Genomic DNA, 12,194 nt, shown 5'->3' with positions numbered 1-12,194 from the left:
TCGCCGCTGCCTCAGCCAAGCACCTTACCTTCATTGTTTCTCTTATCCTTTCCAACATTCTTATAAAGGTATTGATTATTCCCATTTTACAGATGGGGAAACTGGAGAATAGAGAGCTTTAAATCATTTGTTCAAGGTCACTCAGCTGGTAGGTTATGGACCTGGGATTCGATCTTAGGTCATCCCTCAAACAGCATCTGTCCCATTTGCTTGCAGTCCAATATGAGTTTCTCTCTCTCCCCCTAATTGGCTGTTTTATGTTGGAGAGAAAAGTGTAGAGTCACAGCTGAGACTTGATACTTGGCCTCAGTCTGTTGGCCTCCCTGGGAGATGAAGGGTATTGAGAAGGTGAGGGTCACTGCTGAGGGAATCCAACAGCCGGCCACAGGTGGGGGTCCTGGGGAAGCTGAGGGCTAAATGCGCGGGGCTCGGAGAGAGCACCGGAGGGCAGACAGACAGCTGTGCAGGGGGACAGACCCGTAAGACCACTAAAGTCAGCCGGAGGAGTAAGGTAGACAAGCAAAGGCTGGGAGGAGGAAGGTAAGCGACAGACAGATATTTGGGAGAACTAGAGGAGGGGGTAGGTGGAGGGGCAGGAGCGGAGTCTGCTGTGCGCATGTCTTCCCGGTGGACACAGGGGAGAGAGCCTCTTCCCCAGCTCTTGGCATCTCCTGAGCTAACCCTTGGGCTTCCGGCCCTCCACCAGCAGGTGTGGCGGGGTGGGGGGTGGGGGTGGTGGGTGGAGGTGGGAAGGCCCGGAGAGCAAGGAGGAGAGCCGGGGGTCGGGGCAAGGCCGAGCAAAGAGATGAAGTTCTGGGGCAAGCATTTTATTTGTTAATACAAGAATAGAAATTCTGCAATAAATATCATCTAATAAATAACATCTCCAAATAAATAAATATTAATACAACAAACTTAGAGTCATGAGTGGGTGGGGCTGGGGGGCAGGGCCTGGGGGAGCTGCCCCCCGCACCCCGAAATGCTACTGCAATGTAAACTTTCAGGAAGTTCTGTGGCTGTGGCTATGGCTGCCCTCCCCAGCCTGGGCAACCCACAGATACCCTGGGAAAGGGGGCGGAGAGGAGGCACCCTGGGGCTGGCAAGAAAATTCAAGGCAATGTCCTTTTGGTTGCCACCCTGTGCCACCGACTGCCTTGGGGACCCCTGGGTCCAGTCTGTCCCTGCCCCTCTGCTTTCAGTATTACCTCCAATGCAGATCCCACCTCTTCCATTTTTGATCCCATCTCTTCCTGTTTGGACTTGCCACTGTGTTTGTTTCCTGAATTGGATGTGTTGAGTTATTTGGGGGTAGGGGAGCAACACCCATCTAAGGAGAGCAGGGCAGCCAAAGGGCTTCACCCCAGAAAGGCACGTGCGATGGTGGCCCCCTCCCTGCCCTCCAGGCACGCTTCCTGGCAGTGCCACTTGAGGGGCTGGGTGGGCACTGGCAAGTGGTGGGCAGGGAGCAGGAAGCTGTGAGAGCCTTGCACCAACTTGAACCATTGTGGGCTCCCTTGAGCATCACGTCCTGTGGAAATGGGATGGGGCCTATTGCACCTCTTCCCCAGACCCGTAGGACTTAGGGAAGCGGGGAGGGGATGGGCCTTATTGCATCACACCCTCCTCCCAGTCCAGGGAGGGCTAGAGGCTCATGGCTTCTGTCTCCTGGCTCAACAAGTGTTGGTGTACGCGTTTCTCCCTCCCAGAGTGGGAGCAGGGCTTGAAGGGGGAGGGGAAAGAGACGGTGGTAAAGGTCAGGGATCAGAAGCCATGGGCCTCCAGGTGCAGGGTGACTGCAGCTGCCGGAGGCTGCATCTTCTTCTTGAGCCGGTTGAAGTCCTTGGCCGAGCGCCACAGCCAGGTCTGCAGCTCCTTCAGCAGCCAGAAGTCATCCATCTTCTGGAGGAAGTCACTGTGGGCAGGGCCAGGGGTCCAGGTGGGCTCAGTCCCGGGCAGAGGCTGGGGCAGCGGGTAGCCCAGAGCTGCCATGACACCCGCGATGCTGCCCAGCAGGCCCTGGAGGCTGGTGCAGAAGTGGGCCAGGCTGCGGCGCAGCTCGGCCGTGGCGGCCTGGCGGTTGAGGCCACGCAAGTAGCACAGGAGGTGGCTGTAGGCCTCGTAGTTCTGGGTCAGCCGCAGTCTGTCGTTGAGGCTTCGCCACACCTCCAGGTTGACAGTGGCCCTGGGCAGAGTCTCCGCCCCCAGCCGAGGTGGGTTGAAGTCAGGCTCGTTGAAAGGGGGGCCCAGGTAGTTCAGCTGTGAAAAGGAGAGGGCGATGGGGAGGGAGGGGGGCGGAGAAGCCAGCTCGCCTGCCTGCCCGGAGATACCTGCCCCCAAAGCTGCTATTTCCTGTGTCCCCTGACACCAGCCCCACCTCCGCACTAGGCCTCTCTGTTTGTGGGCCTCCCCTAAGTTTCTCCAGGGATGTCATTTGCATGGAGGTGACAGCTGAAGCAATGGGGGTGATGAGATCTCCTATGGAGAAGTGCAGAAAGAGAATAACACGCAGGAGAAACTCAGGAAGGACGTGCTGATTGACTGAGAGTACCAGCCTTGGGAGAGCGCCCACCGTGGGGGCGGGACAGAGAGGAAGAGGAGCCACGAGGACCCAGGAGGCCAGGCCGCAGAGGTGAAGGTGGACCAGGAGAGTCAGAGCCAAGGTGAGGAGTTCGAGAAGGCAGCAACGCTCAGCAGTGGGGCTGCAAAACAGAGAGCGAGGAGAATGAACCTTAGAAATGCCATTGGGTTTGGCAAGAAGGAGGTGCCTGACGACCTTGGAGAGAACTGTTCCAGTGGCCTGGAAGCCAGATTGCAGGGGGTTAAGGAGTGAGTGGGTGGAGAGGAAGTGGAGGCAGAGGCTGCAGACCACTCCTTCAAGAGATTTGGCAGCCCGGGGAGAAAAAGGGTCGGGAGCTAGGGGGGTAGCAGTCGAGCACAGGTTTTCTGGACGGGAAACCAGAGAGGGAAGAGCGGGTGGAAAGGCAGAGGGGCCCGTGAGCATCCGAGCTGCCTTGGGTGGAAAGGCAGAGGGGCTCATGACCATCTGAGCTGCCTTTGCCCCTTGGCACGCATGGTCCACCAGCTGAAGGGCCGGGGACAAGGTACTCACTAAGGCCCCCAAAGAAGCACTCATAGGCGCAAGGCTGCAGAAGGAAGAAACTGAGGCCATCTCAAGAGTTGGGCAGGAGGAAGGGTATCGAAGACAGTCTAGGGAAGAGGAGAGAGCCTTGCCAACCCTCCGGGGAGAGGCCTGGGGCCCAGGGAAAGGGTGAGGGAGACAGTTCAGCTGGGAGAGAAAGGGAGAAGCGAGGGGCGAGGCCTGGGATAGGCAAGGGCCCGGGGGAGGTTCCCACGCTGACAAGCACAGAGACAAACTCATTTCCTCGGTGTATCCTGGGGCCGGAGCCAGCTCCCCCGCCACCCTCCTCCCCTTTCTTTCCCTGGCTCCAAAGTAGGGTCTGGGATGTGGAAGAGGAACACGGGAAGAGGGGCCAGTTCCCCACGGTCCTTGGAACCCTGACCCTCCTTCCTCCTCTCCTGGGCTCTCTGAGCACCTCTGGACCGCCCCCAGATCCTATGGCACGGCTTCCATCCGCACCCTGAACCCCCTGCCACTCCTGGCCTGGGTTCCCTGCAGCCCCCTTCCCCCAAGTCCCCCCTAGGAGGCCCAGCTAGGATGGGAGAGGCAGACAGAAGGGAGGCCCATGGGTCCAGAGCAGCAGGGCCCCAGGTCTGGGGCAGAGACGAGCTGGAACACAGGCACGGGAGGTGGGGCCCCTCCATCCCCACCCAGCCCCACCCGTGTGCGAGAGACACCACAACACGGTGTAAACAGAGGAGACTTCCCCGGCCCCCAGGGGGAGGCGGGCGGCTGGGCCGGCAGCCAGCGGGGCGATGGGCCAAGGCGGGTGCGAGGCCTGCCCACATGCCTAGTCCTGGGGCCAGGGATGGGGAGGAGGGGGCACCCTCCCTAAGAGGGAAGGGCGGGAGATAGGCCAGACAGGGAGACTGCTTGGAGCCAAAGCCCCTCCCCATCACCCCATCATTCACCAGGACCCCCACCGGTTGGCCTCTCTTCCCCCACTCCCATTCTTCACCCAACACCCAGCCCCTGAGCTGCCCTGGATACTCACATAGGTCCCGGCCAAGCTGCGGAGCTGGTGCTCCAGGTAGCGGGTGAGGTCATAGGTTTTCTGGATGGAGGGGCCAGGCCCCGGGTCCCCTGTGCGGTTGAGGGCTGGCACTGCAGGGAGGTGCCAGAGCACGGCACACAGGCACGCGAGCATCCCCCACGAGTCCCCTGTGGACGAGACGGCGAGAGGCATGAGGGTGGCCCGGCCCGGTCCAGGAAGCAGCTAGCAGCCCCGCAGGTGTCTGTCCCCACCATAGGCTGGGAGGGGGGTGAGGGTGGACCACCAGATGGGAGGTGGGGGGAGTGGAGGAGGGGAGTGTTCCTGGCCTGAGAAAGTGTGTGCATGGAGGCATGTTTGTGTCTGAGGAAGAGGACTTGGCCTGTGTGTCTACCAGGAGGTACTGGAGAGTATTTGTGTGTCAGCTAAGTCACTATGTGTGCCGACGTGCGTATGTGTGTGTGCGCACGTGCGTGCGTGTGTGTGTGTGTACATGGGGGGTCAGGCCAAGGGACTGCGGATCAGAATCAGTATTCCCGGGTTCCAGGTGTACCTCGGCCTCCTCTCCCACCCTCCAGGTCCCACTGCAGTTTAGGGGGAGCCAAGGGGTTGGGAAACAGCACGTGTCAGAGCTTCAAGCTGAGAGAAGTCGGCCCTGAGAGGGGCGCCCCAGAGGCGGCCACGAGTGGGAGTTGAGCCAGAGGCAGGACGTAGGGTCAAACCACCGGGGTCAGAGGCAAGGTGGAGCTGTGGACCACCAGGGGCGGGCTGAAGGACACGGGGCTGGCTCGGGCAGGCGGTGGTGGGTACATTCTGGGATTTGATTCCCAGGTGTGGAAAGTGTAGGATAGACTTAGATTGAAGGAGATTTAGTGTCACTCTGAGAGGCTGGTTGCAGCGTGGAGATCTGCCCCATTCTCCTCTAGGGTACTGGATGGGGAAAAGTGTGACCTGAATGAGACTTGGTGATCAGCCTGCAGTGAAGAGAGGGGGCAGGGGGAGGGAGAGGGGGAGGGGAGAGAGAGAGAGAGAGAATATGATGTATCTGCTGAGGAGGGCTTGTCTGCTGACAGTGCTGGAGGGTTTGGGCCCCGCAGGATACCAGAGGCCAGGGGTCAATGCTGTGAGGACAGACGAGGCAGTTGGGAAACATGATTTTCCCAGCTTTTAGGTGAGGTCCAAGGTCAAGAGCACTAGGCCAGGATTCAGTGGGCATTGGGACTGGCAGTGGCAATGAGGGTTAGGGTAGAGTAAGGCTGTAATTGGCATTGAGCTAGGTTAGGTTTAAGGACTGGGTTCCTTTCAAAGCTTCAGGTTAGTTTATTGGGATTTGGCTGACTGAGTGTGGTTGAGGCTTGAGTTCAGCTGGGGGATGTGGTTAGGTCTGGGCAGGCAGAGGGTTGGCTGGGGCTAAGGTTTGTGAATTTGTTGATTTAGCTGTCAGATGGCGTGATGCATGGCCTGTCAGCAAGAGGAGGGCTAGTTTGGGCTTTGAGCTTGGGTAGGTGTGAGATCACGAGTGGTTTCTTTCTTCTAGTTTATATTATATACTGTCAAATTTTCTACAATGACATACGTTGCTTTGATAGAAATAAGTTGGATGGGGGTTTAACAATTTGATTGTACTTAAGATAAGTGTGGAGTTAAGAAAGGACTAAGACTAGGTAGGTTTAGACTTAGTCATAACGCTGGGTCAGGGCTTTAGAGAGGGTTACAAACGAGGAGGGGTTTAGGATTCACACTCTATGGAATGTCTCTTACAGAGCGCAGGGCTCAGGTGGGAACTTTTGCAATGGCGCAGCTGGTCAGTCCTGACTCTTTCAGATGCTTTACTGGCTGGCTTCACGGATAGAATGCAGTAGCAGGGCTGCCACTAGTCTCAGGAACCCTGCCCTCTCGGGTGGAGGGCTCTTGGTTCGAGGGTGTGTGTGTCTGTGTGAGTGTGTGTGTGCCACCCACGTGTGTTTTAGGACAGAAAGCAGGATCAGCCTCATAACTGCTCCCTGGGGAGACAGGCTCCCCTTTTCCTCTTCCCCACCTGCAACCTGTGGCTTCCCTCCCAAATGGTCCTTTCCTCATTCTTCCTTTCCACCCCTATCTCTTGCTGACTCTCTGAGTTCCTTCCTATTCTCCGTTCTTCACATCCCAACACAATTCCAGGCCCTTCTCCTCTGCTGCCTTCAGCCTGGCTATCTGGCTGAGTCACCTCCAGGATCCTCTGGGTACAATGTGGGGTTAGTTTCAGAGGCTGGAGACCTGCTGAGGTGGGCAGCGGTCCTTGCAGCCTTGAGGTAGCTTTCAGGATTGAGTCTGGTCTCTTTCCGCAGTTAGTGGCAAGGCTGAGGGTCCCAGCTGAAGCAGCAGTGGAGAACTAGGCTCGCCTCTTTACCCCACCCTGCTCCAGGCAGCCCTGCTAGCCAGAGTTCTGGAACTGGGCTCTGCCTGGCCCACGGTGGGAGGGGGTGGGTAGGGGTGGGGGTCAGGAACCCAGCTCTGGGCCTTGTTTGCCCCCTCCCCTTCTGGGCCCTGCGGGACATCCCTAGGGAGGACTGGCTCCCTATACAGGGACAGCAGGGGGAGAAGCCTTTGGAAAAACAAGAGCGAAGTCATCTGGGCAGAAAAACGGCTCGTGAAATTAACCAGACAAGGCTGGTGTTTCCAGGAATATTTCAGTTCTGAGGTAACTGTGTCACTGAAGGCTGGGGGGGGGGGCGGGGGGGGGGAAGCTGAAGGAGCTGCGGGATCGACCCATGGAGAGAGCCAGAAAGAGGGAAGGAGCCTCAGAAATCCAGAGGGAGAAGAGGCCAGGAGAGGAGTAAGGTGACAGGGCTCTACTCTCTATTAGGACAGCCTCCACTCTGGGCAAGGTGTCCCATATCTTAGGCAGCAAAACTGAAAGCCGTCTGGGGCAGAGAACACCTGTGGTTTAGTCGTGAGCACCGGAACTCAGCACAGCTCGCCGCTTGCCTACGTTCCTAGGAGGGCAAGCACAGTGGGCATCCTGGAGCCCTCACATCCATCCTCCTCTCCAGGCTCATGGTGTGCAGGTGGACCGGCCACCGGGGGCTGTGTCCTGGGCCCCCTCCCCGAGTCCTGGCCCCCCGCCCAGCCCCCGCCCCAGCTCTGCTTCTGGCTGCTGCCCACTGATTGTTTACATCCCGTCTTCCCCTGTGTTTATAAATCCAGCTGAGCACGTGAGGAGCTAATGAGAGCAGCTCACGTTTCCTGCTGCGGCCCCCCCACCCCCCATCCTGGCCCCCGCCCGGGCCAGCCCCTAATTCCATCCAGATCCCTGGGCCCTGGGAACCGAGGCCCCCCCCCATGAACACACACACACACACACACACACACACACACGCTCAGCCCACGCAAGCGCATGGCCACCCTGACACCGCTACACAGGCAGGCATACCCGTGTACGCGTATGTTTAGGCAGCTGCCCCCTCAGCCTGTCTCCCCAGTTTGACCTCACGCAATGGAGGTAGGGGGCTCAGCAGTGCAAATGCGCCAGGGTAGTCAGGGTGGGCAGGACAGGTCAGCCAGGAGACCGTGCACCTGGGATTGGTGGCTAAGAGCCATCAGCCCAACAGGTAGGAGCCAGGGAGGCATCGCAGAGCTCCAGAGGTGTTGGGCTGAATGTGGGAGCCAGAGGAGAGGCCCCACCCTCAGGCCAGACCAGGACTGGCATCCTGGTGACCTTGGAGGGGTCTGTTGAGGTGCGATGAGGGGACGAGCGGTTTAGGGGGTGGTGGGTCCACTGTGGTGTGAGATCCAGGAAACGGCCCTGGGGGTCACCTCCCAGCCCCCCTTCTAAGGGAAGGGCCCAAAGAAACAGCCCATCTTTCCTTGTCCTCTAGGCTGGCTGCCCTCCCCTCTGTTCCTTCTCTCCCTTCCATCCTCTCCTTGGTTCCCTATCCCCCAGGCAACTGAGAATCGGCTTAGTGAGTGGGTACACGTGGGCCCAGAAGTCAGGAGACCTCACTTTGTCACCAGCCCATCAGGTGACTGGGCTTGTGTGAAGGGGTTGCACTGTGCATGCGAAATTCCAAACCACGTGACGCTCCATCTCTGCCGTGCTCTTCAGCAGCCCCCTCCCTGCCCTTCTCGTCCAGCCTAAATGACAGAAGAAGAAACTGAGGCCCAGGGAAAGAAACAGATGGGCGGGCCAGTCTCCCAGCCTTGTGGAGTCCATTCCCACCCAGGAGCTGGGCTTTTGTTGGAGCAAGAGGGTCCGGATCGTGCTGCGAGAGGACCCTGGGTGGAGCCGGGGAGCTAGGCAGCCAGCAGAAGGCAGGCACGGGGGCAAAATGAAGGAAATAGTCCGGCCACCGTGTGGGTGTGCTTGAAAGGGTGTTGTTATCCAGCGGCTATGGGAGGGGCTCAGAGGGAGCGTGCAGGAGCCAGGGTGTGAATAGGCAGGTGGGATTGTGGGGAGGAATGTGAAGTGTCACTAACGGAGTAGCTGGTGCGGAGGGGTGGTGTGCAGAAGTGTGAACGGGCGCAGCGCAGGGCTCTGCCAGGGGGAGAGGGAGCCACTACATCAGTTGGGAGGAGAGACTTCTGGGGCTGCTGGGTGACAGTTGCTGCCACCTCTGCCTGGTGCCCGTTTCCTCCCCTGGTTGAGTGCCTGGCTCCAGGGCAGCGAGGGTGTCTGAGCCAGTGGGGGGAATGGGTCTGATCTGTCAGGGGGATGTATCCCTGTGTCCTACGGGGTCGGGGGGGGCGACAGTTGTGTGCTCCTGGAGCCGGGAGGGGGTCCGTGGAGACAGTGAAAGCTCAGAGGTGTCAGCCTGTATGGGTCAGGGTCAGAGAGCGCCTGACAGAGGAGTGGGTCCAGTGCCTCCACCCACAGCCTCTCTCCGAGGCTCGGACCGCTCCTGCCGAGCCGAGCCTCCAGCCCCCTCCCCTCCTGGCAGCCCCCTCCTACCCCAGGGGGGAGGGCCAGGCCAGGCGCAGGAGGAAACAGGGACGCGTCCTCTGGGATTGGGAGTCTGGGGAGGGCTCCTGGAGCGCAGTGTGGAGTTGCTGGGAAGGAAGGTAGGGAGAGCAGGGATGAGGGGACTCTGGCGAGGCCCGGGGACTTGGGGTTTCCCTCGAGGGGCTCGGCCCGAGAACCCGGCCGGCCCTCCCCCCTCGGCGGTGACCTCTCGCTCCCGGCCCCCTCCCCGAAGCGGCGGCGCCTTCCCCCTGTGTGGCCCCGGCGCCCCCGGCCCCGCCCCCGGCCCGCTCCCGCCCGGTCTCTCCCTTCCCGGCGGCGGGGGCGGGGGCGGGGTCCGGGGCGCCGGGCTCCCGGCTCGGCCGGGCCGCTGCCCTTTCCCGCGCGTCAATTCCCTGCCCTGCCCGCCCGCCCTCCCGCGGGCCGCCGGGGCCGAGCGGCCGCTGCCTCCGCTCCCCGGCCGGTGACAGACTTTCCTGCCCGGTCCGGCCGGGCTGCTCCCGCCCCCCGCACTAATCACTCCCAGGCCACGGCGGGCCGGCCCAGGGGGCTCGCTGCCGCCTCCCGCCCCGCCGCCCGGCCCCTACCTGCCGCCGGCTCCCCCGCTGCGGGCAGCATGGTGGGCTCCGGCCGCGCGGCGCGCAGCGAGGAAGCCGCGACTCCCGCGGCCCGGCCCGGACCAGCCAGGCTTCGCTCTGCCCTCCGCCCTCCTCTCTCCTCTCGCCCGCCCTCCTTCCCGCCCTCCCCTCCCGGCGGGCCGGGGAGGGAGAGCAGCGCGGCCCGAGGTGTCGGCCTCTCCTCGCCTCCCGCCGGCCCGGCCTCGGGCTCCCCGTGCCTCCGTCCCTCCCTCCCTCCCTCTTCCTCTCCCGGCCCCCTCCTCCGCGCGCGCCGTGTCTCCCTCCCGCAGCCCCGCTCCCGCCTCGGACTCGCTCTCCCTGACTTTTGCGCGGGGCTCTCTCCTCCGGGATCCCGCGACCCCGCCTCGCCGGGCTCCAGGTGGCCGCCTCCCAGGTCTGCGGGTCGCCGGGGCTCCCCGCCGAGCGGACTCAAGGAATGCCGCGTCCCCGCCCGGCCCCTCTCGAAGGCGCCCGGCCGTGCCTCCCCTGGCCCGAGCCCCGCTGGCGGGGGCAGCGCCAGGCTCCCCGGCCGGGCCCCGGCTCGGGACTCCCGGGGGGAAGGACGGGAACCGGATCTCGCGGCTCCCGGGCGGGGCGGGGGGGGGCCGGGGCCTCGGACGCCTGGCTCCTACCTGCTCGGAGGTCCATGGGGCTGGGGGCCGGGCGGGCCGGGCGCGGCTCCTCTCCCGGAGGCTGGCGGAGTGGGAGGGCGAGCCTCGGCTCCGGCGAAGCTTTAATAATCCCATCCGCCAGGCCCACTCGCAGGTTTTTTTCGCTCGGTTTCGGATTTTTTTTTTTTTTCGGTGTGGGACATTCTGCAAACTTTTTTTTTCTGACGTGTAAAGCTGTAACCACAAATTGTAGCGGCCCTCCCCGGGGTGGGGGGAGGAGGGGGGAGGAGGGAAGGGAGGGCTTCTGGGTCTCCTCTCCCTCCCACAACACCGAGGGGGGGTGAGGTGAGGCGAGGCTGCGGCGGTACCACCCTGGGCCTCCTGGGGGAGGGGGCGGGAGGGCATCAGTGCTTCTGCAAACTCCCAAGAGCCAGGGGAGTGAGCCGGCCGCTCCTTTTCTTCTCCCTCGGTGTCGGCCCGGGGCGCCTGCCCCCTGCCCGGCGGGGTCCCAGCTCTCACCCTACCTCTGCCTCCATGTCTCTAACCTTCCCTCCCCTCCCCCCCTCCCCCTCCCCCTGAGTAAATGCAATGACACATCCTCCCAAATGCCAGCGAGCTGGCTTCGAAGCAAGTGATGGTGTTTTTCCTGCTGCCCTTTGTCTGGGCTGACCGCCCCCCTTGCCTATTGTCCCGCCGCCTGTCCCATTTCCAAAAGCTGAGGCTAAGCGAGGCTCCGGGGCTGGGGCAGGTCACTAACCGGCTCACAATGCCCCGTGGGGGGCAGGAAGAGGGCAACACAGGCCCACTGCCCAGCGTGGAGGAGAGAAGAGGGCACTTGGCTGAGGGTTTTTCTCTCAAGTTCACAGGGTTCTTCATTCTTCTTCCCAGCCACCAGGAGAGTGCTCATGGGTGGGGGATTTGTAATTCATTAATCAGCACTAGGCACCGGACCAGTTTCAACACCAGAGGCTTCAGGGGTGACTCAGCGGGACCATTCGAATTCAAGGCGATGGACAGACCAAGAGTCCCCACTTGTGAAATGCTTCCCCAAGAAGCCATTCGGCTTTCTCCTGCCTTTGGGGCTTGGGTTGTAGGTTTTTTCCGGTGCTGGGGTGGGGGTGGTTTGAGTGTGGAGTGCTCTCCCTCCGTCCTTCCCTCAGGCCTGGGTTGGGACTTGCCGGGCAGGATCCCTAGGGGACCCATAGCCTAGACCCTCCCTGGAGGGTCTCCCTTCCTCCCTGTACAGAGGGCTGCCAAGGACCGTGGAAAGGAAACAGCTCTCATCTGGGGGCCTGCAGACATCCCCACTCCGTGACTTTTCTTGGGGGACGGTCATTTGGTCTCCAAGGCTTGAGTGCTCTAGAACGGGACCGCCAATTAAATCACTTGGTAATAAGTTGCTTTTGTTGTTGTTTATTTGCTGTTTCAAGGAGGGAGAGGTGGTGGGCCAGACCTGAGAGGTGATTCCTCTCTGGAATAGCATCAGAGCCTGCGCTCACCACTCCTGCCCTGGGCCCCCGCCCCCCTGCCCCGAGAAGGAAGGGCACCGTGCCCACCCTGCCATAGCCTCTCCAGCCTGTGGGTCAGAGCAGGCAGCGTGGGCATGACCAGCGCTGGGTTCCCAGGGCAGCTCTTCCCTTTTCTGCACTTCGAGAACTGGGATGGGGGGGTTGGGGGGGTGGGGAAGAAGTTTGTTTTCAATTACCTCACTGGAGTGGGACAGACTTTGTTGTTGGGTTTGTTTTGGGTTTTTTTTTTCCCCGCTTTCTTTCTTTTATTTCCTAAACGAGGAGAAAATGAGCTGAGAAAGGGGAGCTGGTGGGGGGTTGGGGGCAGGAGATTTTCTGGGGCGTCAGGAGCAGCTCTGATGAAACCTGCCTTGGAGGGACCCTTTGCAAAA

The 12,194-nt window shown here is 61.3% G+C and overlaps 1 protein-coding gene across 2 annotated transcripts; it reads right to left on the bottom strand.

Moving 5' to 3' along the window:
* Window positions 1-817: 817 nt before the first annotated feature.
* CLCF1 (cardiotrophin like cytokine factor 1) lies at window positions 818-10,514 on the bottom strand. 2 transcript variants are annotated; one of them, XM_057552928.1, is made up of 3 exons: window positions 10,316-10,514; window positions 4,134-4,300; window positions 818-2,256 (listed from the first exon to the last, which is right to left on the bottom strand). In XM_057552928.1, exons 1-3 carry the CDS (start codon window positions 10,329-10,331, stop codon window positions 1,762-1,764), a joined length of 678 nt encoding a protein of 225 aa, XP_057408911.1. In that variant the 5' UTR covers window positions 10,332-10,514; the 3' UTR covers window positions 818-1,761. The 2 variants fall into 2 exon arrangements, with proteins under 2 accessions (XP_057408911.1, XP_057408910.1); XM_057552927.1 differs by lacking the exon at window positions 10,316-10,514 and adding an exon at window positions 9,654-9,788.
* Window positions 10,515-12,194: the final 1,680 nt, after the last annotated feature.

This window comes from Balaenoptera acutorostrata, chromosome 9, assembly GCF_949987535.1.
Source record: "Balaenoptera acutorostrata chromosome 9, mBalAcu1.1, whole genome shotgun sequence".
Classification (NCBI taxonomy): domain Eukaryota; kingdom Metazoa; phylum Chordata; class Mammalia; order Artiodactyla; family Balaenopteridae; genus Balaenoptera; species Balaenoptera acutorostrata.
This window is presented reverse-complemented; position numbering and strand designations above follow the sequence as displayed.